This window comes from Carassius auratus, chromosome 30, assembly GCF_003368295.1.
Source record: "Carassius auratus strain Wakin chromosome 30, ASM336829v1, whole genome shotgun sequence".
Classification (NCBI taxonomy): domain Eukaryota; kingdom Metazoa; phylum Chordata; class Actinopteri; order Cypriniformes; family Cyprinidae; genus Carassius; species Carassius auratus.
Window position 1 is genome coordinate 28,366,704 of NC_039272.1, and position 18,747 is coordinate 28,385,450.

The 18,747-nt window shown below is 38.3% G+C and overlaps 1 protein-coding gene across 4 annotated transcripts in view; it reads right to left on the reverse strand.

The window, feature by feature from the left end:
• Positions 1–1,798: 1,798 nt before the first annotated feature.
• The window catches only part of LOC113049863 (rho guanine nucleotide exchange factor 15-like), a 28,628-nt gene continuing 11,679 nt past the window's right edge, over positions 1,799–18,747 (reverse strand). For 2 of the 4 annotated variants that reach the window (XM_026212557.1, XM_026212556.1), the window contains exons 10-15: positions 11,683–11,775; positions 5,381–5,535; positions 3,085–3,318; positions 2,898–2,977; positions 2,388–2,492; positions 1,799–2,309 (exon numbers count right to left, since the gene is read on the reverse strand). In XM_026212557.1, the coding sequence (XP_026068342.1) occupies positions 2,164–2,309; positions 2,388–2,492; positions 2,898–2,977; positions 3,085–3,318; positions 5,381–5,535; positions 11,683–11,775 (813 nt within the window). In that variant the 3' untranslated portion in view covers positions 1,799–2,163. The remainder of the gene's footprint in view (positions 2,310–2,387; positions 2,493–2,897; positions 2,978–3,084; positions 3,319–5,380; positions 5,536–11,682; positions 11,776–18,747) is intronic. The other 2 variants (XM_026212558.1, XM_026212559.1) reach the window with 2 other exon arrangements.

Sequence of the window (18,747 nt, forward strand, 5' to 3'; positions counted from 1 at the left end):
ATGCAGGATTCATATTTAAACAGACTGTTCCGGTTTAATATTTACAGATATTAGTCCATAACGTGATTTGATGTAAGTGCAATGACCTATTTTTAATTCATTCATTCAAAATTTGGCAAATTACATGTCATTCTACTTTAAACTGTAAATTCTGTTTTTATGACTGGATTCCGCGATTCCCTCTGCGTTTTCTGCATCGCGGAAATCATAGGGCCCTAGTTGTGATATACCAGCTTTATCTTGCAATGGACAAACGCCACGATGTCTCTTTACGTTTGCCCGCGACCTCAAATCAAAACACTGCTGACTCCTTGCAGTATGAGATTTCTGATCTGCGTCTTCCTTATCCCGTTAAAAAACATATTACATTAAAACCATATTCCTTCCGTTCTAAAAAAAAAGTTGCACTAACTGTTCGTTACAAGCAGCATTTGCCATCAGGCAGGTAGCTAACATAAACATATTTTTGCTAGCCTACCTGCTGCAAAATTACACCATTTGTACAAGAGTGACAAGTAGAGCTATTTTATCCAGTGTAATTTATCACTTACCACTATCTTGTTTTTTCTTATCCTCCTCTTCCTTTCTCTTCTTTCTCTTCTGGCTTCCTGAAGCATAATTCCACTTCATTACTGCTGAGGAGGTTTTGTATTTTGCCGGTAGCAGAGATCACGTGGTTGGCTGGCTGCTGTCAGCAACTACTGAGAGGGGCCCCCTTGACAGGGATCGCAATAACAGTGTCATTACACGTTACTGCATTGACGATCAAAGGGGCACTCACACAGTGTCGTTGCATTTTATTCTTAACCACTCGTTGTCTTGGGGCCCCAGGCCAGCTCAGGGCCCCAAGCAATTGCTTGGTTTGCCTGCCTTGTCGCGACGGGCCTGACCATAACTTTACTTTAAAGTTTCGAACACAGCCTCAGTTAGTTAGTGACTATAGAGATGATCACAAGCATGCTATTAAGTTTTTTCGAACGAAAACAAGTTTTCAAACACTTAGTTTCAACCTTTCAGAACTTTATTTTCAGTTTTGAAACATGGCAGGATGTTAATCCCATACTCCGCAAGTTAATTTTCTGCCAGCAGAAGGCGCCAAGAGCGGGAGAGGTAGAGGTTTCTCCAATTATGGCTGCAAAACGGCAATGAGCTCACAAACGCTGCCTTATCAAGCATAACATGCGAGCTGAATTTGAACATTTTCTAAATACAGTAGTTTTCCTTCTGAAATACAGTGATAAAAAACACCCGCTCTGGTTTTTTAAAACCCTGCAGTGTAGTCACTTTAAACCATAAAAAGCAACCCAGCAGGTATGATAACCCAACTGGTTGGGTTAAAATAACCCAGCGTTGGGTTCGTCCCTTTTTGACCTAGCGCTGGGTTGCTAAAATAACCCAAATTGGGTTGTTTTCAACCCAGCAGTTTTTAGAGTGTAGTCAATTTGTGTTTATCCTTGTGTTCATTATTTTGCTATATACTATTATTTGGTTAGTTTCGATATATAAATCTCATACTACTTTAGTATTGTGTTGTGGGATATTCTATTGTGTTATCACAATGCAAAAAAAAGATAACAGGCTATTGAGATTAATATAACTTTACATACAGCCATGCTTAATTAATGCATTCATTTCTACATTCAATATACTCTTACAGATCATAAAATGCACAGATTGCCAGTTGGAGGATGACACTCCTAAAGGTAATTGTTTATACTTTTGAGAAAGAATTGAATGTGCAATCAGTATTTACTAATGCAAATCTACCCCTTTAAAAAAAAAATAATAATAATACACATATTAGTAAACATTTTATTGTGTCACCTGTGAAGAAGGTGTTCTACATAGGCATTTATCATCAAAAACAAATTGTGTTCTGCTCTATTCGATGCGATAGGTGTCAGTAAAGTTATGACAACACCACATCTAATAAAATTTATTTTTCACAATCCAAGCTTCCTTTTGAACATTTTTAACCTTTTGAACTTCTTGATGTTCTTTATATTCAAAAATAATGATACTAATTAGTCCCAGCTTCCTGCTTCAATAGGAAATGAGTGTTTGTGCCAGACAACTTCATAGTGTCTTTGTGTTTGTGAGTGACAGGAAGCTATTGAGAAGTGAGGGCGAATGGGATGGGCAGAAAGTATATTGGAGTCAACTTTAAGTGTTTTGACTGGTTGCTTGTACGATTTGGTACTTCTCCCTCACATTCCGTCGTCTCTGGTGATCAGTGGTTACTTCTGATGTATTCTTTGCTGGAAACCAGCCTTTCTTTCCATCAGAGAGACGCATGCCTTCATACCAACCTTGACAAGTGAAATGGAAATCAATTTTATTTTCGAGAATAAAAAAAAAAAAAAAAAAAGATTTGATTTTAACTGTACCTTCACTGGTTTTGCGCAGCACATTGATGACATCAGATGGCTCCAAGCTTAGCTCGTCTGCCTGTTTTGCTACATACTGACTGACACACTGCACTTGGGGACAGTCTGATTGACACACACACACACACACAATATCATTTCAGAAGCTTCCTCTAAGTGATATCACAGACCCATTTTCAGAGTTTGACAGCAACTGGTCAACATTCACTTTCATTGTATGGAAATCAACTGTTCGCTAAAGAAGTCCTTTTGTGTGACATGGAAAAATTTAAATATTTGGGCATATATACACAATAGCATGAAGGGAAGTACAGGACCAATGATTTTATTTTAGTATGTTATTTTTATAAAACAGCAGATATTGTGTTGTGTGTGTCCAATACAAATTTCCTTTGAGATAGTAAACTTGATCTTATTTTATTTTTGGGAGAGTATTCCATTAAAAGACAGTGCTACTGCATTGTGTGATGTTTCCCACAGTGTCTGTGAGGTATTGAATTGAAAGCTCACCCCAGTCCTCATAAATCTTGTCCTCCCCGAGGGCTGCTTTAATCGACGGGAAAGCAGCCATCCACCTATGCATGTCTGACCTGGGGAGAGGGTGAGAGTGAGAGAGGTTTGAATGATAAAAATGTAAAATGTCAGTTATTGCTAGTTATAGACTAGTATGAATAAAACTGAGCTACATGCATCTTACTCTGTATTAGCCTTGAGCAAGTGTTCACATGTGTTCCCCCGATGGTTTTCCAGTAGGGTCAAACAGAAACAGTGATCCAAGTGTGGCCAAAGATTGTTTTCTGTGGCCTGTACTTGAACCAGAGACCGATGCGCATGATCAATCACCACAAAGCGGTCTGGAGAGCCACTGAGAGGAGAGGGAGGCATGAAAGGACAACACATGGGTCCGTGTATCTTTTGGTCATTCAATTTTCTATTTAAAAATAAATAAAGATAAATAAGAAACAGTTTGATTTTCGTTTTTTCGTTTTGTTTATGAAACGGAAAACAAAAATTTAGCTGGATTTTTCGTATTTTTGTTTGTGGGTAAAAAATCAGATTATGCTTTAATTTTTTTTTGAATGTGTGGGCGGCGCTGAAACGCCCCTTTCATCCCTTCTGTACTGCACCGACAAGCGGCAACCGTGTGCAGTTCATTTTCATCAGGAGAGAAGCGGCATACAGCAGAGTTTATTAATCCTGCCAATTCTTTGCTAGTGGTGCTTGCAAGCTTTTTATATATATATATATATATATATATATATATATATATATATATATATATATATATATATATATATATATATATATTTTTTTTTTTTTTTTTTTTTTTTTTTTTTTTTTTGACCAAACAGAAATTAATTTATTCAATGACATTAGAATTTTACTGTAAGATCTACAATGACAAATATGTGCAGATTTTTTGCCTACTAATTTTATTCTATGCCTATTTAAGAAAAACCTCACAGCCTAACATGTTTTCATTTGCTATACAAACAACAGCAACTGAAACTTTATCTTGTAGAGTGTAGTCTGCTGCACTTCTCCGATCGGCGGATCCCGATCCACAGCTTCCATCCCGATAACAAGAGGAAAGAGCTTCAGCTCCATCAGTTTGGGTCGTAAGACACCCTAAATAACATCAAAACTCAACAGGATTTGCTTTCTGTCATCTCGGTCTACATTAACTTCTTTCTGAAACGTCAGAAATGAACCAGGCTCATGCATCAGACGAACCATGTCTTACTGGACACGTCTACTTTTAAAATAAGCCATTTAAATAGAATAATAATAATAATAATTTTATATTTAGGCCTATGTAATTCAAATGAAACCAAAGGTGCAGTGTTTCCCGTCTGAACTCATTATCTGTAACGATGTCACACCGTCACTATATTCATACAGTCATCTACAGAATTCGTGAATTCAGTTCATAATTCTAAGTAGCCTATAGCATATAATTAAAACATTTAAAGTAGACTAATTATGGGGAAAACTTAACTTATATTAATATAAATTTTATTATAAATGTGGGGTTGGATTTTTCCCATTTAATTTTTTTTTATGAATGGCCTAGAATAAAATAAGTAGGCAAAAAATTTGTAGTAGGCCTATATTTTATTCCATGTTGTTGTAGATCACAGGCTAAAGTAAAATGCAAATGGTGTTTTATGAATAAAGTTGTCAAGTCTGCTTTGTCAATAACTATAGCAGCCGGAAAAACATAATATTTTTTTTTATTTTATTATTAATTTAATTAATTATTATTATTATTATTATTATTATTATTATTATTATTATTATTATTATTATTATTATTATTTTATCTTGCAAGCACCACTAGCAAAGAATTGGCAGGATTAATAAACTCTGCTGTATGCTGCTTCTCTCCTGGTGAAAATGAACTGCACACGGGTGCCGCTTGTCGGTGCAGTACAGAAGGGATGAAAGGGGCGTTTCAGCGCCGCCCACACATTCAAACAAATATTAAACCATAATCTGATTTTTTACCCTCAAACAAAAATACGAAAAATCGAGCTAAATTTTCGTTTTCCGTTTCTTAAAAAAAAACGAAAAAACGAAAATCAAATCGTTTCTCATTTATCTTTATTTATTTTTAAATAGAAAATCGAATGACCAAAAGATACACGGACCCACATGAATCAGAAGATTCACTCAACTCACTAGAACGCCACAGTATTTGTTGTTGCTATTTTTTTATCTTTTTATGTCTGGTGATGGCATTTAGGATTTAAAATTAAAAAAAAACTTTTTTTAAAAGATTATCATGATGAAAATAAGGTATAAGAATTATAACGTTTACTGGTCACAGAGATTTTAAAAATTCAATGGGAAAAATATATCCTATTGATATTTTGTTGATGGGTCCCAGCTTGATATTAAGTTCCAGGTTTGCCTACAAAAATATGTCATGTCTACTAAGATTTTTTTTCTCTCATTTTGAAGATTTATCTCAATAATCACATTCCTCTAACCTTTTCTTCATGGTGAGAATGAGAAGGTCATTGAAGAGGAACATATACACAGGGGTACATTTGTTGCGGATGCTGAAGAGAGACCCTCTTTTACATAGCTCTTGGAGTTCTCCCTGTTTATCTAGACAGCGTGTTTTAGAAACAATTGGGATTGCCTGTAGAAATCAAGAAACACAAATAGCCAAAAACAGAATTAAATTTTTTGTTTGCATATTGAAATAATATAAACTGATCAGCCACGCACGATATGAAAACCAGTTACAGGTGATGTATGATTAAATAGTTAACCCAAAAGTGAACATTACAACTAAATGTGTTGATGCAAATAGAACAATGATTTTTGATGGTTCTTTTAAGCAGCACAATCTGAGTTATTATATGGATCCTATAGTGATACTTAAATTGTCACGTTAAACATTTTAAGGTCAGAGTATTACCACAGGTGCATCTCAATGAAATAGAATGTCGTGGAACAGTTCATTTATTTCAGTAATTCAACTCAAATTGTGAAACTTGTGTATTAAATAAATTCAGTGCCTAGACTGAAGTAGTTTAAGTATTTGGTTCTTTTAATTGTGATGATATTGGCTTACATTTAACAAAAACCCACCAATTCACTATCTCAACAAATTAGAATTCTTCATAAGACCAGTAAAATAAATTTTTTTAGTGAACTGATGGCCTTCTGGAAAGTATGTTATACCTGTACATGTACTCAATACTTGGTAGGGGCTTGTAAGACTGGAGCCGGACCATCTGGACTGAGGGATGACTTCTCCCGAAGAAAACAAAGGACTGATAATTAACATTTGAACACTCTCTTGAACACCCTCCATCATGAGTAACAGTGCCATCAAAGACGCACCATGCCTAGTAGTTCACACCTCACTATCACACTCCACTTAGTTTCACTCAGAATTGCCAATAGTATAATATTCTGCATTAATACAAGTGATATTTACAGTCATATTTGGTGTCATTTGAATTGTCTCAGGGCGACTGGTACAATGGACTCAACCCTAGAAAAGTAGATTAAAAGATAATGTTATGTGGAGGGTAAGGGAGGAACTCATACGCAGACAGGAATCACTACACAGAGGGTTTATTAAAGACAAAAGGGGAAAACAAAACCCATGAGTGGGAAAACAACGACTAGGGCAAAGACTAAATAACTTAACAGGACTGGGTTGACACGATAAACAAACTCTAAACACTAGAACACTAACTACAAACAAACATGACCTAATCAAATTCCAATTGTTAGTTTCTGTCTTCATCTCCGGGAATGTTTGTTTTTGGTCTGAGGTATTTAAAGGTTTGCAGCAAAAGGATCAGCTAATAAATTTTTACATTTGATTTTATTCAGTTTTACTCTAATTATTGACTAGTAGATTACGTTGTATCCTTGTTGGCAACATGAGCATCTGAATGAACGAGTTAATATAAAAGTAAAGAGTTAACTATAATAATCAAATGTCAGAAGAATACTAATTAAAGAGGCATAAAACCAATTTACATTTCAACCTAAATTCAAGGTCATACTAAAATGGAGTCAGATTAAATAATAAAATGGAGTCAGATTTGAGTTTAACCTAAATTGAATAACTCTATTTGCTGAAAGACCAAACACGTAGGAAAGCTTCATCCAGCACTGGATACCTGTCACAGTGTCTGGGTTGTGTTCCCTGGGTTCCCACTAGATGTCATCCTTTCCCACGGTGTTTGTCACTTTATGAACTGTCTGTTCCCTTATTTGGTCGCCTTCCTCCTTGTTTGGGTTAATTGATCATTCCCCACCTGTCTCCAGTTCCCTCATTACCTTCTGTGTATTTATACCCCGGTCTGTCTGAGTATGTGTCATGGAGTCCTTGTCTAATGTTTAAAGTTAATCCGTAGTCTTGCGCTTGCTGTGTGTTCTTGTCTGTTTTCGTGTTTATTGGATACTCTGGTTTTGACCCTGCCTGGACTGTTTACCCCTTTGGATTACCCCTTAATAAACGACATACCTGCACGTGGATCTCTCTGTGTATTCCTGTGTCCCGGTCGTGACAGAAGGACTCCGTCACAGCAAGATCCAGCGGTATGTCGTTTGATGTTTCCCGTTCCCCAGCCAGGATGGTGAAGTGGAGAGCTAAGTATTTGAAGCTGACAGCTCTCCGCCAAGAGGGCAATGAGGTGGGTGCCATGGCACAGGTGTTCTGGTCCTTGGCTGAGGGCATGGGATATAATTCCTCCAAATTGGCCAGCGGTCCAGCGCCACAGCACAAGATGGTCGCCAGCCCAGCACCACAGCACAAGATTGCCACCCGTCTCGAGTCAGGTTCCAGTGGACCCTCCAGAGTCGAGTCAGGTTCCAGTGGACCCTCCAGTGTCGAGTCAGGTTCCAGTGGACCCTCCAGTGTCGAGTCAGGTTCCAGTGGACCCTCCCGTGTCGAGTCAGGTTCCAGTGGACCCTCCAGTGTCGAGTCAGGTGTTCGTGGACCTTCCAAAATCAGGGCTAGTCACTGATAACCTTCCAGAGTCAGGGCTAGTCACCGCGGACCTTCCAGAGTCAGGGCTAGTCACCGCGGACCTTCCAGAGTCAGGGCTAGTCACCGCTGACCTTCCAGAGTCAGGGCTAGTCACCGCTGACCTTCCAGAGTCAGGGCTAGTCACCGCTGACCTTCCAGAGCCAGGGCTAGTCACCGCTGACCCTCCAGAGCCAGGGCTAGTCACCGCTGACCCTCCAGAGACAGGGCTAGGTACCATGGACTTTCCAGAGACAGGGCTAGGTACCATGGACTTTCCAGAGTCAAGGCTATTCACCATTGATCTTCAAGGACTGTGTCAAGTCACTGGTGATCTTCAAGGACAGAGTCAAGTCACTGGTGATCTTCAAGGACAGAGTCAAGTCAATGGTGATCTTCATGAACAAAGGCAAGTCACCACTGATCTTCATGAACAAAGGTAAGTCACCATTGATCTTCATGAGCAAATACAAGTCACCAATGATCTTCATGTACAAATGCAAGTCACCAAGAATCTTCATGAGCAGTGTCGGGTCAGCACCGATCTTCTGGAGTCCAGTATGTACACCATGGGATTGCCAGATTGTCGTCCTCCCGTTGGTCGGACCACACGGTTGTAGTGGTCTTTTGCTCCGCCCTGGGGAGCGTTCGCCCTGACCACACGGTTGTGGTGGTCTTCTGCTCCGCCCTGGAGGGCTTGCGCCTTGACCACACGATTGTGGTGGTCTTCTGCTCTGCCCTGGAAGGTTTCCGCCTTGACCAAAGGGGTGTGGTGGTCTTCTGCTCCGCCCAGGGGGGCTTCCGCCCTGACCACACGGTTGTGGTGGTCTTCCACTCTGCCCTGGAGGACTCTGGCCTCGACCACAAGGACGTGGTGGTCTTCTGCTCCGCCCTGGGGGGCTTCATGTTGTTTTTTGCTTTTTGTTTCTCCTGTCCCTGTTCCTCTCTGTTAGTCTGGCCCTCCGTCCTTCCCCCTGAGCCTCCACCTGTCCGCCTCCCTCCTGGTCTCTGTTTGGTGTCTTGTCGTGGAGCGTCTGGGAGCCGCTCCGTAGAGGGGGGGGTACTGTCATAGTGTCTGGGTTGTGTTCCCTGGGTTCGCACTAGATGCCCTACTTTCCCATGGTGTCTGTAACTTTATGAACTGTCTGTTCCCTTATTTGGTCACCTTCCTCCTTGTTTGGGTTAATTGATTATTCCCCACCTGTCTCCAGTTCCCTCAGTACCTTCTGTGTATTTCTACCCAGTCTGTCTGAGTATGTGTCACGGGGTCCTTGTCTTATGTTTAAAGTTAATCCATAGTCTTGCTCTTGCTCTTGCCATGTGTTCTTGTCTGTTTTCATGTTTATTGGATACTCTGGTTGTGACCCTGCCTGGACTGTTTACCCCTTTGGATTACCCCTTAATAAACAACATACCTGCACGTGGATCTCTCTGTGTATTCCTGTATCCCGGTCATGACAATACCTTCCTTGGGCTGAGTGCCTGGAACTTACAGGCTCCTTTTGCTTTAATTACTGCCTCAGTTTGGCGTGGCATGGAGGTGATCAGTTTGTGGCACTTCCTCCAGACTCTAGGACCTTGGTTTCCAAATGAAATACAAAACTTGCTTTCATCTGAAAAGAGGACTTTGGACCACTGGGCAATAGGTCAGTTCTTCTTCTTCTCCTTAGCCCAGGTAAGATGCCTTTTAATATTGTCTGTGGTTCACCAAATTCCTTGACACGTCTGTGTGTGGTAGATGAGTCCATTCCTTGTGAAGTTCACTGAACTTCTTGAATCGATTTTGGTTGACAGTCCTCATAATGCTGCGGTTCTCTCGGTTGGTTGTGCATCTTTTTCTTCCACACTTTTTCCTTTCACTTAACTTTCTGTTAACATGCTTGGATACAACACTCTGTGAACAGCCAGCAACTTTGGCAATGAATGTTTGTGGCTTACCCTCCTTGTGAAGGGTGTCAATGATTGTCTTCTGGACAACTGTCAGATCAGCAGTCTTCCCCATGATTGTATTGCCTAGTGAACCAAACTGAGAGACCATTTTGAGGGCTCAGGAAACCTTTGAAAGTGTTTTGAGTTGATTAGATGACTGACTTGCCACCATATTATAATTTTATTGAGATTGTGAATTGGTGGGTTTTTGTTAAATGTGAGCCAAAATCATCATAATTAAAAGAACCAAACACTTAAACTACTTCAGTCTGTGTGCATTTAATTTATTTAATACACAAGTTTCACTATTTGGGTTGAATTACTGAAATAAATAAACTTTTCCATAACATTTTAATTTACTGAGACTTGATAGTTGCTCTGTCAATTCTTCGTCATCAGTTAGGAACCTAGGTGTGCTATTTGATCGCAATCTTTCCTTAGAAAGCCAAGTTTCTGAACTGAATTTTTCCATCTCAAAAATATATCTAAATTACGGCCTATGCTCTCAATGTCAAATGCAGAAATGTTAATCCATGCATTTATGACCTCAAGGTTAGATTATTGTAATGCTTTATTGGGTGGTTGTTCTGCACGCTTAGTAAACAAACTACAGCTAGACCAAAATGCAGCAGCAAGAGTTTGACCATATTAGCCCTGTCCTGTCAACACTGCACTGGCTCCCTATCAAACATTGTATAGATTTTAAAATATTGCTTATTACTTATAAAGCCCTGAATGGTTTAGCACCTCAGTATTTGAATGAGCTCCTTTTACATTATAATCCTCTACGTCCTCTACATTCTCAAAACTCAGGCAATTTGATAATACCTAGAATATCAAAATCAACTGCAGGCGGCAGATCCTTTTCCTGTTTGGCGCCTAAACTCTGGAATAACCTACCTAACATTGTTCGGGAGGCTGAACCACTCTTGCAATTTAAATCTAGATTAAAGACCCTTCTCTTTAACCTGGCTTACACATACCATACTAATATGCTTTTAATATCCAAATCCGTTAAAATATTTTTGGGCTGCATTAATTAGGTAAACCTGAACTGGGAACACTTCACATAACACCCTATGTACTTGCTACATCATTAGAAGAATGGCATCTACGCTAATATTTGTCTGTTTCTCTCTTATTTCGAGGTCATCGTAGCCACCAGATCCAGTCTTTATCCAGATCAGAGGGTAACTGCAGTAACCCGGATCCAGTACGTATCCAGACCAGATGGTGGATCAGCACCTAGAAAGGACCTCTACTGCCCTGAAAGACAGCCGAGACCAGGACAACTAGAGCCCCAGATACAGATCCCCTGTAAAGACCTTATCTCAGAGGACCACCAGGACAAGACCACAGGAAACGGATGATTCTTCTGCACAATCTGACTTTGCTGCAGCCTGGAATTGAACTACTGGTTTCGTCTGGTCAGATGAGAACTGGTCCCCCAACTGAGCCTGGTTTCTCCCAAGGTTTTTTTCTCCATTCTGTCACCGATGGAGTTTCGGTTCCTTGCCGCTGTCACCTCTGGCTTGCTTAGTTGAAGTTACTTCATCTACCGCGATATCGTTGACTTGATTGCAAATAAATGCACAGACACTATTTAAACTGAACAGAGATGACATCACTGAATTCAATGATGAACTGCCTTTAACTATCATTTTGCATTATTGACACACTGTTTTCCTAATGTTGTTCAGTTGCTTTGACGCAATGTATTTTGTTTAAAGCGCTATATAAATAAAGGTGACTTGACTTGACTTGACTGAGAGGCACCTGTATATATCTATGGCATTCGGCTATACCTTTGGTGAAAACTCTAATTTATGAGTATTTTTCATTTAGTTCAGTAATGCATTAACAGACCTTGAGCTTGTCAAACTCCAGCTTGTTAGAGATCTGAATGAGCTCCTCCATCTGTTTCATCTGCCCCACCTGTGTGTTTGCCTGCATGATTAGCTAAAATTAAGAATAATGTCAAGTGAAAATCAAAGCTGGATATGAAGGACAGAATAAACACAAATGGAGATATTTAACATTTATGAATCATAGTAGAAAGGTGGTATAGATTTTGTGCCCATTTTATAGTTATATTAATACAGGTATGTCAATAGGCATTATTTGAAGCTGTTATGAAATTAACAACATGACACATATGTTTCATTATATACAGTATTGTTCAAAATAATAGCAGTACAATGTGACTAACCAGAATAATCAAGGTTTTTTGTATATTTTTTTATTGTTACGTGGCAAACAAGTTACCAGTATGTTCAGTAGATTCTCAGAAAACAAATGAGACCCAGCATTCATGATATGCACGCTCTTAAGGCTGTGCAATTGGGCAATTAGTTGAATTAGTTGAAAGGGGTGTGTTCAAAAAAATAGCAGTGTGGCATTCAATCACTGAGGTCATCAATTTTGTGAAGAAACAGGTGTGAATCAGGTGGCCCCTATTTAAGGATGAAGCCAACACTTGTTGAACATGCATTTGAAAGCTGAGGAAAATGGGTCGTTCAAGACATTGTTCAGAAGAACAGCGTACTTTGATTAAAAAGTTGATTAGAGAGGGGAAAACCTATAAAGAGGTGCAAAAAATGATAGGCTGTTCAGCTAAAATGATCTCCAATGCCTTAAAATGGAGAGCAAAACCAGAGAGACGTGGAAGAAAACGGAAGACAACCATCAAAATGGATAGAAGAATGACCTGAATGGCAAAGGCTCAGCCAATGATCACCTCCAGGATGATCAAAGACAGTCTGGAGTTACCTGTAAGTACTGTGACAGTTAGAAGACGTCTGTGTGAAGCTAATCTATTTTCAAGAATCCCCCGCAAAGTCCCTCTGTTAAAAAAATGGCATGTGCAGAAGAGGTTACAATTTGCCAAAGAACACATCAACTGGCCTAAAGAGAAATGGAGGAACATTTTGTGGACTGATGAGAGTAAAATTGTTCTTTTTGGGTCCAAGGGCCACAGGCAGTTTGTGAGACGACCCCCAAACTCTGAATTCAAGCCACAGTACACAGTGAAGACAGTGAAGCATGGAGGTGCAAGCATCATGATATGGGCATGTTTCTCCTACTATGGTGTTGGGCCTATTTATCGCATACCAGGGATCATGGATCAGTTTGCATATGTTAAAATACTTGAAGAGGTCATGTTGCCCTATGCTGAAGAGGACATGCCCTTGAAACGGTTGTTTCAACAAGACAATGACCCAAAACACACTAGTAAACGGGCAAAGTCTCGGTTCCAAACCAACAAAATTAATGTTATGGAGTGGCCAGCCCAATCTCCAGACCTTAATCCAATTGAGAACTTGTGGGGTGATATCAAAAATGCTGTTTCTGAAGCAAAACCAAGAAATGTGAATGAATTGTGGAATGTTGTTAAAGAATCATGGAGTGGAATAACAGCTGAGAGGTGCCACAAGTTGGTTGACTCCATGCCACACAGATGTCAAGCAGTTTTAAAAAACTGTGGTCATACAACTAAATATTAGTTTAGTGATTCACAGGATTGCTAAATCCCAGAAAAAAAAAATGTTTGTACAAAATAGTTTTGAGTTTGTACAGTCAAAGGTAGACACTGCTATTTTTTTGAACACACCCCTTTCAACTAATTGCCCAATTGCACAGCCTTAAGAGCGTGCATATCATGAATGCTGGGTCTTGTTTGTTTTCTGACAATCTACTGAACCTACTGGTAACTTGTTTGCCACGTAGCAATAAAAAATATACTAAAAACCTTGATTATTCTGGTTAGTCACATTGTACTGCTATTATTTTGAACAATACTGTATATATATATATATATATATATATATATATATATATATATATATATATATATATAGATTAGGGCTGTCAAAAATTCTCATGCAACGTAGCGAAAATTACAGCTGTTTGGAAAAGCATATGCATTTTTACTTGGTTTTACTGGCACTTGAAGCCTTCAGAACGTGAAAATATCGATCGTAAAGTATTGTGGCAGAGCAAATGAACACCTCCCAAAAACAAGAGTGCCCAGAGTGCTGCTTATGTGATGGTGGCGCATGTTTGTGTTTCTGAGTTCATTCTTTCGAGTTTCTCTATGCATAATTTCATAGATATGTGGCTATATTTAACCACTGGTTCACCTAAAACTCTTACACTATCTGTAGTTAAATGGCATGGTTTGATATAGTGCTTAGGTAAATTTCATCCAAGTAAATGTTAAACTTTTGAAATTCAGAAAAAATAACCACATATTGATGAATAAATACATGAAAATTATATATCCTGTTTTTTATCTTTTGGTATGCATTTCAGAAAAAATATGGTTAGGATTCAGGTGTAATTGCAAATAGTGATTAATCCTGATTAATCCACTGAAAATTCTGATTAATTTGATAAAAAAAAAATATCATTTGACAGCCCATATATATATATATATATATATATATATATATATATATATATATATATATATTAGGGGTGTAACGGTTCAATACCATACACTGATGTCACGGTTCAGTTCGGTTCGGTACATTTTAGATACAGCAAAATGTAAAAACATCTCAACTTTTCAGAATGCCGCAAGCGCACCATGGGTCATGTTACAAGAACTAACCAATCAGCTTCATCCTTTCCCGTAACAACGTTGAAAGCTCAGCCAAGATGAAGGAACAGCTGATCATAGTTGTATATGGATTGCAATTTTGAAAAAAATTTAGTAGCAGAGCTACTGCAAGCGATTTTTAGAGCTGCAAATCCATTTCCGCGTCCACACCGCATCCATTTATCCTTTGCTGAAATTTCCGGGTCTTCATGGAGAGGGCACGTCATGGAGAGAGCACGTCATTGTTGCTTAGCAAAGACAGACGCCTCATGAGCGCTTTTGCCCGAGTGCTTTGGAAAGGAGGAGAAAGATGCGCCTAGCGTTTTCCACGCGTTTTTAGGCACGATATGTGAACGGCCCCTAAGGCGCTCGCTCACTCAGCACCCGATGAAGGCTCGTTGCAAAATGTCTAATGCATTTAACAGACCAGAAATAGAAGATCCTCCAATAACCAACAGGTCTGGTATTTGAGTGCACTTTGGATTCCCTGTAAGCTATAATGGTGATGACAGAATGAATGGTAAATAGTAAGGTCTCATATCCACGGCTATAATGTAAATGTAACGTAAATGGTGATGTCTTTTGCCCTGTTTGAATCAGTTGGAAATGTCGGTCTAAATGCTGCGGGGATAGTTTGTTGCATGTATGTTTCTCCTTTTTATAAGGTGATGTCGGTGTAAATGAGTAGACATGTTTCAAGTATTCCTGTGTTTGTTTTTTTTCTTTTTTTTTTTTATTCCCGCTGGTGTACCCTATTGTCATGTAGATGCGACATACCGTTGTTTTTTTATCCACCACTCTCTTGCCATCACCATTATAGCTTAAAGGGAATCCAAAGTGCACCCAAACACCAGACCTGTTGGTTATTGGAGGATCTTCTATTACTGGTCTGTTAAACGCATTGGCCATTTTGCAACGAGCCTTCAGCACGTACTGAGTGAGCGAGCGCCTGACTGAGTAGCCTAACATAAACATATAAGTTGGTGTTTTTTTCTTCTTCGGGAGTGTCAGGGGTGTTGCCTGTTACGTCGTTTGGGTTATTGGGCTACCTTGTTGAACGCATATCATTATATTTCTCTTTTTTTTTTTCAAATATAATTAATTAGTCCAACGAACAGTTATACATACATAACGCGTACCGAACCGAAAGCCTCGTACCGAACGGTTCAATACGAATACGCGTATCGTTACACCCCTAATATATATATATATATATATATATATATATATATATATATATATATATATATATATATATATATATATATATATATATATATATATATATATAATGAAGACACATTTAAGGAATACAATTTGCTGGGTTGGGGGCAATCTGACAATCTTTTTTTTTATTCCTTTATTCTTTCACTGTTGTATACTGTATAGTGTGGCACAACTAATAGATAGATCCATGCAGTAAATATCAAACAATTTTACCTTTTATGATAAGACACTGATAGTTTAGGTTGTCAAAACATTGAAGGATGTTTAAAAATGTTTTAAAAGGATCACTGATTTCACTGATTCTTAAAAAATGTCCAGCAATTGTAAATTAAATTAAAATATTTTCAATTGTAAACGTTATGAAGGATTAACAATAGAATGTATGACACAATTATCGTGTTTAATTGAATTGTATTATTATTATATCAAAACTTTGTCTTCTCACAACATCTAAAACAGTGTGTCCACGGAGAAGGGTTCTAATCATTGCTATACAATGGATACATTTTTTTTTAATGGTAAAAAAGAGCTTGTTTCATCAAAACACAAATATTTTTTAATGACGTGTTTCCATGGTTGTGTCAAAGATTTTTGTGAAAACTGTGTCAGACATTCATTTAAAGGGACAATAAGTAACTTTTTAGGTATTTTATTATCTAAAATCAATATTTTTATTCATAAATATGCCCTCAATGGTGTACAAATACCTATGCCAATGTTTAAACTAATCCTCGTAAATGAAGAATTTATTATCTTTATATACATGGGACGGGTAGGTCGACGGAGGCTTCCATGTAGTTCCGCCGTCTTGCAAAACCATAATAGCAGAGAGGGACAAAAGTACTAAGCCAACGCGTTTCCACAACGCGTTTTCGGTCAGAGCCAGAAACGCAGGTGCAGAGCAGTGAGAGGCGCTTGAAACTGCACCGGCAAGTTTAAAAGTCTGGATTGCATTCTTATTATGGACCATACATATGCCGCGCCACAGGAGAAGAAAACATCGTCGCCAAAACAGTCAAAAATAGAACGTAAAAGGAAACGTGACCGTAGATTACAGAAAACAAGAGTTAATGTCGGGGAAGCTTTGTCTAGGTGGAAAGAGCTAATGCTGGATAAAGATTTCAAAAGAGACGCTGAAGTGGCCAGTTTTCTTCTCGACAGGTAAGTCAGTGTTACAATCTATATTACAATATTTTTTATATATCTAACAATGCACATTATTCAGAAAATATAACGAATAAAGAAGACTTAACTACTAATTACAATATTTCATGTTTTCCACAGTCAGTAATTCATACTGTAACATTCGTTTGTTTATGGTCATGTTGCTGTTTGTTTGAAATAACACACCTGTTCACCTGAAGGAAAACTCGACGAAGTGCTATTAGAAGACATCCCGTCAAAGCTTTTTGGTACATATCGCCTACCGTAGATGCAACGTGCATTTGAAAAAGCGAGGCGCTGGAGAGCAAAATTAGTTTGAATGCAAAATACAATTTCACCACTAGATGGGAGTAATTCCTACTTAGTGTCCCTTTAAATGTAAAAAAAATAAATAAAATGAAGTGAAGTGAAAGTTAAATTCAGCCAAGTATGGTGACCCATACTCAGAATTTGTGCTCTGCATTTAACCCATCCGAAGTGCACACACACAGAGCAGTGAACACACACACACACACACACACACTGTGAACACACACCCGGAACAGTAGGCAACCATTTATGCTGCGGCACCCGGGGAGCAGTTGTGGGTTCGATGCCTTGCTCAAGGGCACCTAAGTCGTGGTATTGAAGGTGGAGAGAGCACTTTACATGCACTCCCCCCACCTACAATTCCTGCTGGCCCGAGGCTCGAACTCACAACCTTTCGATTGCGAGTCCGCTAACCGTCAGGCCACGACTTCCCTATAATCAGGGTATACCAGGGGCAACTGTATCTCTAACAAAAACCCCTTGCCACAATTTGCCTCTGCATCAATGTCAGACAGGCTATGATAGTTTTTATAGTTTTAGAATATGTCAAATCCTAATGTTACTGTTTTCTGTGTCACAACATAATGTCAACATCATCTTCCAGTTTCTGAGGAAATAATTTGAAATTTTCAGATCATTTGATTCTCCTGAGACAGGTTCTGTTAGCATCTAACATCAGCAGAGAAAACAAAATAGCTACTACATGAGCTTCCTTTGTTTTGTGAAAGAAATGCCAAATTTGTCAAAACCATCAGATGTTACCACCAAAATATTTTCTGTCTGATGGTGGTGACGGGCTAATGATGGAGTTGACATTCATCATGAAGTCATCATATTTTTGTGGTTATAAAGTCATTTATATTATATTTATATTATACATAATATTAATATTATATTAAATATAACATAGTGTTACATTTTTCTAATACTGTGTAAAATGTACAGTATATACGCCTATTGCTTTTGTGGATTGATAGTCATCACTTCTTTATAGAGTTAGGGTGGAAGGAACATAAGATGCAGGGAACATAAGGCTGAGAAGGGCTGCTGCTGGCCTAATGGGTGACCTAAGCAGGATTGTATTGTTGTGCCCCCCTTCCTCAAATATGATGGAAAAAACAATAACAACAGCAAAACCTTCCTATAGGGATAAAAATTGAATTATCATAAAATAAAAAAGTACATAAATAAAAGAATAAATTGTATTATTTACAAATTACAATTGTAGCTCTCGACATTTACCAATGGCTATAACTTTATGACTCATTTATTTTATAGTTTCAAGCATTCAGAAATCATGCAAAAGAATATTAAGAAGTTTTACTTTGATAAAACCATGGTTAATTTTTGTAAGGGTTGTGATGTCCACATGTTTTTTTGCTGAAGAAATTATAGAGGCTGAGTCATTTATGACAAAAAGGAGGCCAACAATTAGGCAAATAGCCTAAACAAGGATTTGATCCTCCTGTACCCTTTGGCTCCCTTTGCAAGGAGTTGTAATAACATTTTATGTACATAAATTATTTATTTTGCATTAGCCTACATTATGTTTCTTTTTTTTAAGTGTTATTAACCAATCATTATAAATACTTTGTAAATTATTATTTAGAAGTAACAAAACTATGGTTAAT